The sequence below is a fragment of the Chlorocebus sabaeus genome, chromosome 26, assembly GCF_047675955.1.
Source record: "Chlorocebus sabaeus isolate Y175 chromosome 26, mChlSab1.0.hap1, whole genome shotgun sequence".
NCBI classification, from domain to species: Eukaryota; Metazoa; Chordata; class Mammalia; order Primates; family Cercopithecidae; genus Chlorocebus; species Chlorocebus sabaeus.
In genome coordinates, this window is record NC_132929.1 from 49,537,515 (window position 1) to 49,552,098 (window position 14,584).

At 56.7% G+C, this 14,584-nt stretch overlaps 1 protein-coding gene across 4 annotated transcripts; it reads right to left on the minus strand.

The window, feature by feature from the left end:
• Positions 1 to 303: 303 nt before the first annotated feature.
• Positions 304 to 13,577, minus strand: INSYN1 (inhibitory synaptic factor 1). 4 transcript variants are annotated; one of them, XM_008015963.3, is made up of 3 exons: positions 12,466 to 13,577; positions 11,334 to 12,056; positions 304 to 1,093 (listed from the first exon to the last, which is right to left on the minus strand). In XM_008015963.3, the coding sequence occupies exons 2-3, from the start codon at positions 11,487 to 11,489 to the stop codon at positions 368 to 370; spliced, it is 882 nt and encodes a 293-aa protein (XP_008014154.3). In that variant the 5' UTR covers positions 11,490 to 12,056; positions 12,466 to 13,577; the 3' UTR covers positions 304 to 367. The 4 variants fall into 4 exon arrangements, with proteins under 4 accessions (XP_008014154.3, XP_037866084.2, XP_008014155.3 ...); XM_038010156.2 differs by lacking the exon at positions 12,466 to 13,577 and having other exon boundaries at positions 304 to 927; positions 1,019 to 1,093; positions 11,334 to 11,352; XM_008015964.3 differs by lacking the exons at positions 11,334 to 12,056; positions 12,466 to 13,577 and adding an exon at positions 2,909 to 3,143.
• Between the last annotated feature and the right edge of the window lie 1,007 nt (positions 13,578 to 14,584).

Consider the following 14,584-nt stretch of genomic DNA (forward strand, 5'->3'; position numbering starts at 1 on the left):
AGCCCGCCTCCTGCAGGGGAGTCCTCTCTAGGACATGGCCCTGGCCAGCAGCCAGACTTCACCACAGAGTTCAGGGGCTAGCAAGAGGAGGATCAGACCTCCCATAAGATTTACATACTTTCAGACACCCCCTTCAGGAACCCCGCAATGAGAAGGGAGGAAGGGCAGTCCTGCCCACACCTCCTGGGACCTAGGAGGCCAGCGGGCATCTTCATGTCTAAGAGGAGCTCTGTGAAAGCTTTGGGGCCTGTGGGGCCGGATCCTTAGCATTTTTAAATTTTATTATGACTTCATTTGTTTAAATATATATATATATATATATATTTATAGCTCTATATGCCCACCGCCCTGGCCCCCTCCCCAGCCCCTAGTTTTTCCCCCTGGCTTTCTGTCTAGTGGCTGTGTAAGGCAGCACCGTCTGTGTGCTCTTGTCTGACACTGTCTGGGTGCTGCTGTTCCTCGTGACCCTTCGAGTCTGTTCAGGGGCCAAGGTAGAGCCTGAGCGGCGGCTGGTCAGTGGAGAGCGCCGTGACTTGTAGGGGGCTGGGGAGGGCTTGTGGAGGCCTGTGTGGGCCTCTGTATGGGCAGGCTCCGGAGGCAAGCCCACCTCCTCCTCCTCCGCCTCCTGCTCGCCATCCCCCTCCTCATCGTCACAGCACAGAGCATGGTAGAGCACTTTGTCACTGAACCGCACCCTCTCCCGCGTCCCTGGGGTCCGCTGGGGCAGCTGGCTCTTCACTACGGGGCCAGCACCGAAGGCCTCCTCGCTGGAGGAGTCTGGGGTCTCCACGCGTGGCCCATTGGGGATGGGCGTGCCACCATTCATGAGGCGGTAGTCAGGGCCGGCCCCTGGCCGAGTCGACTCAGGACCGTCCACGGAGTCCGAGGGGGTAGAGATGTCCAGGAAGGAGCAGAACTCCCAGCTGTCTGAGAGGATATCGGCTGTCATGAAGTCCAGGTGGCCCAGGTCAAAGGGGCCGCCCACGCCCGCCTTGTCACTGCTAGAGGTGCTGCTCACAGTGGCCGTGGTCCAGTCGTCTGGCTCCAGTTCAAAGTCGAAGTCCGAGGTTAGCTTATCGATCTGGCTCACCACCTGACCAGGAAAGGGGAGAGGAGATGAGAGGGGCCAGGTGGGTCCCTGCATCAGCCAGGTGTGTGTGTCTCTGTCCCGTCCCTGTAGAACCCCTGGCTGGTGAGCATACCGGACAGGGGAGAGCCTGCAGGACGGTGACTGGCCTGGAGGTCACAGGCTGGTTTGCCCTGTGGAGGGCCCAAATCAGATCAGGCTGGACAGAGCTTGTTCAGTGCCCTGGGGGAGAGGGAACTGCTTTCCAGCCCTGCACACCATCCATTCACTCACCCCTGTCTCCCAAACACAGCAGCTGCTCTGGGGGCAGCCCTGGTGATCAGGGATGAATCTTCCTTAGTTTAAGAGGGGGCCATTTCAGAGGGGCTGAGGGCCTCCAGCAAGCGCATTCCACAAAGAGCTGAGCAGCCCATGCACCCTCAGAGAGGAAATGATGTGGGTGATCACAAGGAAGACCCTGCGTGGGCTTTCTAAAGCATCCTGGACCAGTCCTTGCAGCTGGCCGGTGACTGTCGCCCCTGGGTCTCCACCATCCATCAGGGCAAGAACACCGGGTGTACAGCACTGGCGGGGTCACCCCACCCCCATCTCCGTCTCCGGGAGCCTCCTCATTCCTTCCCCTTCCCTGCCCACTGACAAGTGGAGATCAATCCTGGCTTGTTGAGAGAAGGAATAAAGCAAGCATTATTTGATAAGCAATAAAGAAGCTATCTATTCTGGGCCCAGAGCTGCTTGTTCAATGCACTCAGGGGGCAGCTCAGCTGTGGAGATCACTCCATCCCGGCCTGCCTCGCATAAAGGGAAGCCCTCAGCTTCTATACAGGCGGCTCTGCCTTGGGACACTCCCTTGCCTGGATGGCCACTGTCAGCACATAAATCAGGGAGGAAGACAGTGGGGGAAAGAGGGAGATTCAGTCAGAGACACAGGGATGGGACAGAGCAAGAGAAGGGAGAGAGAAGATTCCAACCAAAAACAAAACAGAAAAACAATGAAAACAAAGCAGAGAGGTCAAGAGTCAGAGTGATGGAGACCAAGAGATCCACAGTGAGTTATCCAGATCAGAATCCAGCCCCCAGCACCTCTCCAGTGCCCTTCACCTGGGGTCAAAGCAGGCAATTAATTAATTAACTCAGTAAGTCCTTAATTCAATAAACATTTGCTGAGGACTGATGCCGTCCAGGGATGTGCTAGGTATTTGGCAAGGCGTTGGGGTAGTGAGTGCCCCAAAGTGAGAGGAAAGCAAGGACAAAAGTGATGGCCAGAGTGGTTTGGGCCAGTGGGAAGACTACTTGGTCAGGAGTCAGGGGCTGGATGAAGGAGACCTGGTCAACCATTTTCCCTCTCTAGGCCTCCGTTGCTCAGTCTGTATGGAGAGAGGGTGGGTGAACTAGTTTACTTCCAAGGTTCCTTCCACATCTGAGATTCTAGGACTCTGTATATAGGAATGACTCTGAGAAGCTGCTTGAGTGCTGATGCCTTGGGATGGCCCCCTCAACCATTGCCCAGGACAGGAGTGGGATGAGGCCTCCAGAAGAGCTGGAGGAATCTGGACATCTGGATTCCAGACTTAGCTTTGACATTGTTCTGTGTGTCTTTGGGCAGGTCACAGAACCTCTCTGGACCTCAACCTCATTCACCGCCAAGTGGGTATGACAATCCCAGACCACCAAGTGAGCATGACAATCCCAGCCAACCTTATGAGAGCTTCATGAATAACAGTGAGAAGGGCAGCAAAAGGGCTCTGAGAAGCACTGGGGATGAAAATGACACCATCTCCCATCTCTGAGCACCTACGATGCACCATACTTTCGAATGCTCACCTCCACCCATGAGATCATTATCTCCTGTGTTTACAGATGAGGAGTCTTGGGCGCTAGTCCCTGGAAAGCTGAGAATCTCCCTCTGTGGCCCCCTGCAAAAGTGCACATGATCGTGAAGTGCTGCTGTGACTGCTGGGCTTGGGCAGGCGGTGGAGATAGGGCCCTACCCTCCAATCAGGCCACCTCTTCTTGTGCTTCTCCCAGGATGATGCCTTCCTGCACCAAAGGAACCTCAGAGAAATTCCTATCTCCCAGAAGCCCTTGCTTAACCCAAGCTCCACCTGAGGGCTGGTGGGAGCGCTGGCCTCGGGTAGGGGTCCTCAGACTTGAGTGTCCCTCAGCTCACTCCCAGAGTTTCTGGTTCTGTAGGTCTGAGGTGGTGCTGGAGAAGGTGCCTACCTAACATACCTCCAGGTGCTGCTGCTGCTGGTCCAGAGACATGCTTTGAAAACCACTAGCTTAGGGCACCGGGAGATTTACGCTGGGTGAAGACCAGCAACTCAAGGCATTGATGGCCTCAGGAGAGGCCCCATCACCTCTAGGGCAGCTATGCCCTCAAATGAGACTCCCCTGATCAAGCCAGAGCTGTGGAGTTTGCTGCCTGAGGGCGGGGCGGAATGCCATTAGGAATTGGAGTTGCATGACTTGGCTGTGACCTCGCAGGGTCAGCTGAGGCCAGGCTGGGCCCAGAAGCTGGGTCTCCTGAAGCTTAGTGAGGATGAGCACCATTGGGCCTCAGGCCCAGCAGCAGGGAAGATCCAGGGTACACGTGGCAGGAGCCCAAGCCTTCAGGCTGGAACACTCCCCCAACCCAAGAAGCCCTTCCTCTTCTTTATTAGTACACCCCTCTCTGGTTCCAACCTGGGGGGATGGAGGAAAGAGAAAGAGGGAGGCCTGCATTCCCGAGTCCCACGTCTGCCACCTCTTGGCTGAGAGACCTTAGGCAGATGATTATCCCTCTCTGGGGCTTGATTTCCTGTCCTGTAAAAGGAAGTAACACTCCCCTTCTCACCCAGGGTGATGAAAATTTAAGATATGGGCCGGGCACGGTGGCTCATGCCTGTAATCCCAGCACTTTGGGAGGCCGAGGCAGGCAGATCACGAGGTCAGGAGATCGAGACCATCCTGGCCAACATGGTGAAACCCCGTCTCTGCTAAAAAAAAAAAAAAAATTAGGCAGGCGTGGTGGTGCGCGTTTGTAGTTCCAGCTACTCAGAAGGCCAAGGCCGGGGAATCACTTGAACCCGGGAGGCGGAGATTGCAGTGAGCTGAGATAGTGCCACTGCACTTCAGCCTGGTGACAGAGAGAGACTCTGTCTCAAAAGAAAAAAAAAAAGAAAAAAAAGAAAAAGAAAATTTAACAGATATGACTGTGTTTTACATCACAGAGTCAAGATAGTTAAACACTTAAGAACCTAGGCTCTGGAGACAGACGTGGGGTCCAACCCTGGCTTCACTGCTTACCAGCTGTGTGACTTTGGTCAAGTTACTCAACGTCTCTGTGCCTAAGTCTCATCATCAAAGGAGAATTCTACTAATACCTACTTGATAAGGCTGTCGTGAGGATTTAATGACTTAATGCACTTTGGACAGCATATGGAACAAGGCAGACTACCAACATCCACAATGCACCGTTGGGGGCTAACGTGTGATCATGTCCTGGCACCAGACCCAAGAGCAGTGGGAATTAGTTCTGCACCAAAGGAATGACCCTCTGATGTGGGTCCAGTGTCTGTAGCAGAAGTTCCAGTGCCTATGGCAGAATAATGGGACACATTGGGCCTTTCAAAACCTAGCACATGGACAGTATCTATTTTGCCCAAAGTAGGGCTGTCTCCAGAAAGAACAGAACCAGAAGAGGTTCTAAAAGCCAACTGGCTATGAGGCCCACAGGCAAATCTGGCCCAATCTATTAGGTGAGACAGGTCACACCACTTGATGAATGACATAGTGAGGATGTGAAAGGGAAGCCATGTACCCGAGGGTACGCAGCTTCTCTGTGGGGGGCCTGGGTCAGTCCACAATCCCTACTGCCCTTCCCTGGTGCCTTGTTTCCTGGGCCAATGGTGAGAGCAGGTGTGGAGCAGGCCCTAGCTTTCTCTCTGCTTTGGATGTCTTGAAATCTGTGATTTTTCCCTGAGGTTTAATAATCATTTTGCCTACATGTAATTTGGGATTGTCTTGGAGTGCATGGAAATAATTATATACACAGAAGGAAAGAGAGGGGGAGAGAGAGAGTGGAGAGAGAAATGGAACCATAAAATCACAAAATCAGGCAACCTCCAAGCCAGAAGGGACTGCAGGCACTGTTGAATCTACCTGTCTCAGTGTGTTTGCTGAGGGGGACAATGAGGCTCAGAGACTGGAAGGAACTGAGCTGGGACCAGAGGGCGAGTCTTGACTCCTGGGCATTGCACCTTAAGACCAAGAATGACTTGCTTTGAAGAGACCAAGAGGGAGCCCTAGAGAGAGAGCAAAGGCAGGACTGAGGGCTATGACAGAACCTGCAGGCCTCATGCCAGGGGTGTCCCCAACCTCTGTCCTGATCACAGCCTTAGCACCCCTCACTGAAAAACTGCACCCATCTAGTCTTCCCACTGATAGCAACTTCCTCCCAGCTGTTGCTCCATGCTGCACCTCGGGAACTTTCCCATCAGCCAACAGGACCACGTTACCCCTCTGCTTCTAGCCCTTCCGTGCTCCCCAAACTCCTAAGCCTCCCAAACATAACTCCCTACCCACCCCCTTTCCTCTCCAGTAAGCAGCCTCCACCCTGCCAGGCCTGCCTCCTCACCACCCCTACACACTCCATCGAGCTCACTTCTGCCTCTGGGCCTCACCTGATGCGCCCTCCCTCCTTTCCTACTCGCTCTGTCATCACTTCGAGAAGGAGGCCTTCCCTGATTCCCAGTTGAGGTCAGGTTCCCTATGAAAGGCTCTCAAAGCACCCTGCACCTCTCCTTAAAATGTTACCTAATATTTAACACTGCTACAATTTTGCACCTATATGTTATAATGTGGTTGATGTCTGTCTCCCCACTAGACAGTAAACCCCATGAGGAACAGGACTAGGTCTCTTTGCTCACCGCTACATCCCCAGCTTGGCACAGGGATCGGCACTTTTTTGCAAACACAACCATTGGATGAGTGATGAGTTGAGACAGATGGCTTAATAAAAACTACTTGGGAGGCTGAGGCAGGAGAATGGCGTGAACCCGGGAGGCGGGGCTTGCAGTGAGCCGAGATGGGACCACTACTGCACTCCAGCCTGGGTGACAGAGCGAGACTCCGTCTCAAAACAAACAAACAAACAAAAAACTGCTGGGGGCTTCTTTTCTGAGGAAGAGTTCTCTAGTCCTGGACAATTCCATATTGCCAGACCCCAACCCTCTCTCCAGCCCTGGCTGAGCCCCCTCTCCAGTGGAAGCTTTGCTGTGTTCCTTAAGGCCCTAGAGCTAGGACTGAGGACCTGTAGTCCCAGAACCAGCATCCTGTACCCCCTGGATCCCCCACCACACCCTCCAACCTGCCTACCTCACCTCCCCTGACAAGCTGCCACCTCCTTCCCTCTCTCCCAGCTCCCCAAGGCAGTTGGTTACATAACTGGGGATTCTGCATTATTTATGACCACTGATTATTTTTTAATTCTGTGATTACGTTATTATCTTCCTGGGGGGGCTGTGGAGTTGGAGGGGCAGGGAGCTGACCATGATTCATGGCTCTCATCCTGCAATTTGGCCTAATTGGCCAGGGAGCTTCGGTAAATCTGTCCGGAGGAGGAGAAGGCAAAGAGAAAAGGGAGGAAAGGAAGGCGTGAACAAAAATAATAAGAAAAAAATCCGCGCAATTCTTGCTGAGCTGCGGGTGATGGAGCTGACCCACTTTGGCACAGCTCCGTGGTCCCCAGCCTCTCCTGCTCCAGCTGCTTCCTGGCTGGGCCACATTTATCTCACACTTGCATGGCCTGTGGCTTTCCCTGCCACCTTCAGACAAAGCCCCTTGCCGATGGGACTGCACAATGGAATGGCCAGGTAACAGAATGCCAGGATGCCTGCTTCCTAGGCAAATCCAGTGGGGTGATCCTCCACTGCCACCCCAGGGTGGGGAAAGGTTGTGCCAACCTCTCCATCCTCCTAAGGTGTTTGGGCCAAAGTGGGCAACTGTGCCCTTAAGTTATATCCCACCTAAGAGTCACTGATGATGTGGGCGACACTGGTGGTATTAATGCAAGGATCACTATTGGGCCCCCATGTTGAGTGTCACCTCGGGGAGGGGAAAACCAAGGATGAGGAGGCCAAGTACCTGCTCAAGGTAAGCTTAATACCTGGGGGCTAAGGACGAGGGCCCTTAACCCTGCCCTTGGGAGCTCCTGGTGGGTGGGTAACAGAGGAGCAGTGGGGAGGCAGATTCCCACCCAGAAACATGACCAGCAGATTCCTGGAGAGTGTGTGGGATTCTCACTGAGAACGAATCCAAATTCCGTGCCATGCTGTACACGGCTCAATGGAATCTGACTCCCTGCTCCCTCCTTGACCTTTCCTCTGCTGTTCTCCCTGTTCACTGCCCTCCAGCTGCTCTGGCTTCCTTACCGAACCTGAATATGCCAAGCACACTTCCTCCCTGAAACCTTGGCACTGGCTGCACCCTCAGCCTGGAATGCTCTTCCCCTAGATAGCCAGTGACTTGTATCCTCACTTCTGTGGGGTCTCTGTTCAAAGGCCACCTTATTGGAGACCCCTTGCCTGCCCCCATCCCTGTCACTCTCTATCCGCTTTCCCCACTGGCAGGGAGTGAGACTGTCGACTGCAGGAGAAACTAAGGGCCAGGATGTGGTCCTGTCCTCCCTGGTCATGGCTAAGAAACTGATGTGATTCCAGAAAACAAGGCCGTACGTGGAGCTGGGGAGCAGGCCAGTGCTAGAATAATTCATTAAAAACATCTAACAGATAGGGAGTGAGCTTTGTGCCTCTCATTGTGCTAAGTGCTTTAAATATGTCTCATTTAATTCTCACAACCACCCTGGGGCAGGGGTAGGGGAGGATGCCTAAAATGTAGTCTCCCCATTTTTACCGATGGGAAAACAGAAGCACAGAGAGGTAAAGTAACTTTTGCAAGTTCACACAGCTAGAGAGAGAGTGGAATTCAAATGTGAACTACAGGTGTCTAGCTGCAGAGCCCATGCTCATAGCCCCTGAGCGGTTCTGCATCTCTAACTTAAGATCTACGGAACTTTGAGGAGCTTAGAGAGCCTGCTGGGACTGGCCCAGCATCCTGGAGTATTGGGGAGCCTGGGAGAGATAAGGGCTAATTAATGATTGACCATCATGTCCCTCTGCAGCACAATTTTAGCTTTCAAAGCACTTTTATGTTCCTCACCTCACTTGATCCTTTAAAAGACTTTCCCCACCAATGGGACAGAACTTGCTCATCGTCCAGGGAGCCAGTGGCAGAGCTATAGCAGGGGTTTGCGAGGGCGAGGGAGGTGTGGGAGAGGGAATTCCAACTCCTCTAGGAGTGTGAGAAGGTGTTGACCCCCCGCACTGCATGCCAAGCCCCTAATAAATCCTTGTAAGGTCACCGTGCAGTGCAAATCACCACATCCCAATTTCAGAGATGAGCAAACTGAGGCTGAGGGACCTGGGGAGGAAGTGCTTTGGTGTGGCTCATCTTTCAGTGAATTTCAGGCCATATGCTCAAGAGGATGAGGAGGGTCTGCCACAATCAGTGGCATCAGGTGGCTGGGGAAGGGGAGCAGCAGGCAGAGGAGGAAGATGGCCGAGGGGAATAAAGCTGAACCCTTCCACTCTCACTGGCCTTGTTCTTTCACCAAGCATCTGTGCAGCACCCCATCCACAACAGTCTTGTACGTGATTCTCACCTCTACTTCTAAGTGCTTGGCCTGAGACAAGAACCCAGCTGGTGGGTTCTAAGCTGGTGCTGCCCAGGTCATGGGGTGAGGTAAGGGAACAAGTGAATGCCTCTCAACCTTGAGCCTACCCATGCCCCTGATAAAAAAAAAATGCTACACAAAGGGACTGAGGAGAGCCAGGCAGATTCAGCTTTACAGCTCCCTTGGAGAACCAAGAGCCAAGACCACAGGTTCCAGAGAGCAGGGAGGTTCCAACCCTTTTCTCCAAACCAGGGTGTGGCACCCCCCTTGGTAACCCCATCTCTGGCAAATCCCATCTCACAGGAATACAGTGATGGCATCTCTTCTTCTGCTTGGGCCTCCCAGAGCTTCACCTGCCTTCCTCCACACTCCCCTCTGCCTGTCACCCTGTGTCTAGACCCCGCCTGGGGGATGAGAGAGTTCTGAGGCTTACCCACTCCCCCAGCTGGGTGCCATTGGCAGCGGGCAGGCAGTGGCATACGGGGTAGGCTCTGGTTGCCGTAGCAACCTGCCAAAGTCTTGGGTGGAGGCACATGGCCTACAGGGTGTGTGGGGGGAGGGGACTCATTTTTCTCTGTCCTGGCTTAGGCCTCTGGGCTGCATAGCCTATGAACCTGGAGCTCTGCTATTGGAGATATGGGAGTAGGTGAGTGTGAAAGGGAAGGAGAGGGCATCTAAAAGATCTGCAAATAAATTCTAGAGCTATTGCATCACAGATGAGCATAGGGGATCATCTCTGAAGGCCCCTGTCAAAATGCAAAGAGATTGCCCAGTTGCTCACCTGCTGAAACCCCAGAAAAGGCATCAGGAACCCGAGTTCTAGGCTTACTTCTGCCACTGGTAGGCTGTGTGACCTTGGACAAGCCCCTATTGCTCTCTGGGCCTCAGTTTCTTCAATAGTAAATGGACAGGGCTGTCCTATGAGATCCCTTCGAGCTCTGGGTGGCTATGCTGGGGGGAGAGGGAACACAGATGCCTGGAAGATGCCCAGCTGGGAAAAGGCTGGGAGTTGTATCAAAGTTGACTCCCAGGTTTAGAGTCAATCCTGGCTCTTTGTGGGTACCTGCCAGGGCATAGGTCTCATGTCCCTGGCCAAGATTGAGACTTTGGACAGTTCCTGTGGCCCTGATTTAAAATAAGATGGGGGCAGGGGGGAAACTGTAGTGCCTTGGACCTAAGAGGTTGGAGGAGGAAGGGTTGCGCAGGGGCATCTGGCATTTGATCTCCAAATTGTACTGTCCAAAGATGTGCAACCCAGACTATGGCCAGCCCAGTCCATGGGCAGAAGCACCACTACCTCAGTCTGCTCAAAGCAACAGTCATTCCCATCTTCTGAGATGGAATTTCCTGGCAGGCTCCACGAGGCTGACCCTGGACAGCTCCTGTCCTGGCATCTCTATGCCCACTCCCTACTCCATTCTGAACACAGTGCCCGTCAAACAGCCCCTCCTCCTTGGCTCTCAGGCCAGGCTGCAATGTCACTTTGTCAGCCTGGAGTTGGTACCTACCATCACCCCACCTCTTCAGCCTTCCTAGAGCCCCTATCCTTCCTGCACAGCTAGTCATGGAGAGCTTGAGCCCATAACTCCAGCTCAATCACTCTCCCTGCCATCTCTGCAGAGGCCCTCGTTACAAGGAGTTGAAATTTGCCTAAAGCCCACCTGGCTGGTATAATGGCACCCAGCGGGCAAATTCAGGCTAGCAGCTCAGAACGCTGGTCATGCATTTTGGACTCCAATGCAGCCCAGGGGGCAGGGCTGAGGACATGTGTACCTCATTACCCCAGTGATGTGACAAGCAGTAATTAAACCCGGCTCCACTTAGAAAGACAGAGAGGGACACACACATCCCAGCATTTCTCAGTGGTTTTTCAGCCTTGGCAAAAATATTTAGAACAGTGGGATGGAGACACGCATCCCCTTAGGGAAGATTCCTGCCCCTGCCAAAATATGCAAGGAACTCTGTTATCCACTACACCATCCCCAGACCCATTCTCACCCCAGGACAAAGAGGACATAGCTGGCTGAAATTTTTCCAAGATCAAGGGTTCTCAGTATCTGTGTGATTTCTGGGGATATGCTTTGAGCTGGGCCTCAAGCAGTTGGAATCACCTCAGCAGAACCATCCACACTCTCCCAGGGCCCCTTGTGACCAGGTCAGAGTCTGGGAGACAGACAGTGGGGTTAAGGGTCAGCTTGGGTCCCAGAAGGGTGTCTTCCACTAAGAAGCTGTGGCGGGATTCAGTCCTTACTGGCCATCTTGGCAGCCCTTGGTGCTAACCCAGAGCTCCAGGCCCACTGACATGCTGCTCAAGCAACCTCTACAACACCAAGGCCCCTCCAGCCTTGGGGTCTGATGAGACTTTTAGCAAAGCAGATTTGGGGAAAGGAGAGCAAGGAGAAAGAAGGTCCCCAGCAGAGTGACACATGTGCACACAGCTTTGCACACTCCAACATATTTGTGAGTACGTTTTTGTGCCAAGCCCAGGAAGGCCGGCTTTAGGGTCTGTCTGGTCGCTGCTCATCCCTCACTTACCTCCCTCAGCTCCTTGGCCACCTCCTTGAGCTCGCGAAGGATGCCCTCAAGCTGCCCGATGACCATCTTCATGCGCTGTCGAATCCGCTCCCGCTCACCACCACTGCTGGGGTCGTCACTGGGCTGCCCGAGGTCCGGGGCGCCCCGAATGTTCATCGTTTACCACGTGGCCGCAGGCCTGCCCATACTCCCCCCAGCTGGGCACACGCTGCGTCTGCCTCCACGGAGCCCCCCTCGGCTGGGCAGAGCTCCACATCTTAACGGCCCCCCAGCCCACCCTGGCCCTGGGCGGCCCTCAACCAGCCCCTGCCCCCTGCCACCCCGCCTCCTCTGCCTCTGGGTGGGGAGTGGGACACCCAGAGGAAGACAGAGTCTGGCAGAGGGGGTCAAGGTGAGGACACGGGAGGGCAGGGGGAGGGGCGTTGGGTCCCAGGAGTGGCCTCCAGGTCTTGAAGTGCCTGTGGGTATGCAGAGCTGATCTCTGCCTGAGCTTGAACACAGAGGCAGGGGGATGACTCTGCAGGGACTAAGGGTAAGAGATGCCCTTGGGATGGGGGAAGGCAGCAGGGATCCCCTCACAACTCCTAGGCAGTTGCAAAGGCAGAGGTCTCTGGATGCAACTGACACCTGCAGAGGGATGGTGGCCAGGGTCTTCCAGATGTGGAAGGGGCTCCGGATATGGGCAGCTCTGGGGAGGGAGCTGGATTGGAAGAGGGCAGCCCCCTGCGGAGAGAGTGAGCCTGGCGTCAGCCCTCCCAGGCTGCAGCACCAGCCGGCAATGCCGCTGCCTCCCTCCTCTCGCCAGCCTGCACCCTTCCTCGCTGGAAATTTTTTTTTTTTCTTTGTGGGGAGGGGTGGTGGAGGCAGATGGTTTACAGCACAGCCCCTCCTCTAGAGGGAAAGGGAGGGAGCCCCTGCTTTAGAAGCAGAAGTCCTCAGCCTGCTACGGGGCACCCTGGCTGTAGCTCCCGCACCCCCCCATCCCCCCAGCCAGGCCTGCCCAGGCTGGTTCACCAGAGGGCCTCTCCAGTCACCCATCCTCCCTCCTAGCGCCCCCAGGGTGCCCTCGTTCCCAGTGGACCCTCCCTCCCCCAGCCCCGCCTTCCCTCAGAACCCCCACTCCTGGACTCACCGAGGGTGGGGGCACCGGCCTTCCCTCCAAGCAGCGTCGGGGGCCAAGCCCCAAGACGGGGTTGGGGGGCCCCCAAGGCTCCCTAGGGCGGGCTTCTCTCTCTGGACCCTTCGGCCCCTGGCCTCAGGGAGGTCCTCCGAGCCGTGACCGGAGACATCTGGGCGGTGAGGGGGGGCGGGGCCTCCGCGCTCCAGGGAAGGGGGCAGTAAAAATCTTTCTCAAGCCTCTCCAGGCTCGGGGTCGAGAACGAGCGAGGGTCCGGCGGATTCGGGGCTCTGAGGCCACAGGTGACCGGGGCGCGGGGAGGCCGAGGAGACGCCGGGCCGGTCCCAGCGCGTGAGCCAAAGTCGGAGGGCTGGGAGGGCGCCGGGATCCCCTCAGCCCACGCCCGGCATTCCCCGGGCTCTGCACTGTCCGGGATTCGCTCTGTCCAGTCCAGATTGCCCGGATCCGGGCTCCGCCGGGGTCTGCCCTGCCCTACCCAGCCCGGAGTGAGCTGGCACCGCCAGGCGCCCGGGACGCGCTTAGCCCGGACCCAGAACGTCCGCGCCCCGGCACCCGCGGCGTCCGGAGCGGCCGCGAAGGTCCGCTCAGCCCAGCCCCGTGGTTGGCCCTGGGCGAGATCGCTCCTACGGCTCAGTTCACGTTCCGAAAGGTCCGGAATCCGCCAGGTCCCCGAGGAGGGGCGGTGTCAGCCGCAGGGACCCAGTCCTCGCCGGGCCCAGCCGAGAGCGCGCGAAGCCGGGGGCCCTGGCCGGGCTGGGTTCGGCGGCCCGGGGGCGGGCGGGAGCAGCGCCGGGCGGAGGAGAGGAGAGGAGGCGAGAAGAGGCGAGGGGAGGAGGCGCGGCGAGGGGAAGTGAGGGGAGGGGGCGCGCGTCGGGCCAGGCCGGGCCGGGCCGGGCCGGGGCGCTCAGGGCTCGCAGCCTCCGCTCCGCTCCGCTCCGCTACCTCCCGCGCCGGTTCGCTCTCTGCTCCCCGCCTCGGCAGCCCCCGGGCTCCGGGTCGCCGCCGGTGGGGCAAACAGGCGCCGGGTCGGGGCTGGGCCTCCCTCCGCAGCCTCGCCCTGCCCTGCCCCGCCAGGCTCCCGGGGCCTGGGCCCGCTCCCCGAGCGCCGCGGCGCCGCGCCGCCCGCGCCCCGGCCGCCCCCGGCCCGCCCCGCCGCCCCCAGCCGGACTGGCCGCCCGGGCGGGCGCTGGCTCCCTTAAAGGCCGCCCGGCTCGCTAGGCTCCGCTCGCCTCGGCGCTGTCAGGGAAGGGGCCGGCCCGCCGCGCCGGGAGGGAGGTTTTAAAGCGACACACACGCCTCCCAACCCCGAGGGCCAAGCGAGCGAGCCGGGCTGGGGGGTCTCGCCACCCGGGCGAGGGGGAAGGGTCTCGCTGGCGGGGCTGGAAGCGGACTGACTGGAGCCCACGCCGGCTGACCTGAGGCACGGAGGGGCAGCGTTCTGGGTACTTTGTTCCTTTCCCACCTCTCCAGACACCCCTATTGCCCCTCTCCCCTACTGCGCTGTCCCCAAGCTTCCCTTTTGGTCACATTTCCCGCATCCAGACCCTCCCTTCTACCCCCCACATAACCCACCCCCGACCTTGCCTGAAATCACGTTAATTCAGAAAATAGAATACTGCCAATCTTTCCTGAGCACCTACTCTGTGCCAAGTTCTGGGTCGTCAGGGCTGGGGGTTGGAGGCTGTCTTGGACACCCATCGTTTCCTTCAGCTATTCAGCCATTGATTCATGTATTAGAGACCTTCTGTGCATCAGGTTCCATGCTAGGCTCCGGGGCCACCGGAGCATTTCAGGAAGCTCACTGGCTCGGGGACACTCCTGAGTCACAACAGAGGCAAATTCTGGAAGCAATGTTAACAGGGGGGTAGGGAAATGTGGGTGGGGGGGTGCAGTTCAGGCCAGGGCCTGGCAGATTCTGCCAGGTAGGCAACCCCCGAGCTGAATCTCAAAGGAGGAGTAGGAGTGACTGTCAGTGTAGGGGGGGTGAGGATCAGCATTCCAGGCAAGGAGGAGGGTAGGAGCACAGGCTCAGGAGCAGAAATGGGAGGAGGGGAGTTTAAGTCAACTGTGGCCTTTTAGATACCATTTTGACTGCAGACCACAGAGAGACTCA

Excerpts from the sequence above, each read along its gene's own strand:
- INSYN1 (XM_008015963.3), bottom strand. The coding sequence starts at position 11,489 with ATGAACATTCGGGGCGCCCCGGACCTCGGGCAGCCCAGTGACGACCCC. Across the intron at positions 1,094-11,333 it reads TGGCCAAGGAGCTGAGGGAG|GTGGTGAGCCAGATCGATAA; the intron begins GTAAGTGAGGGA and ends TTTCCTGGTCAG.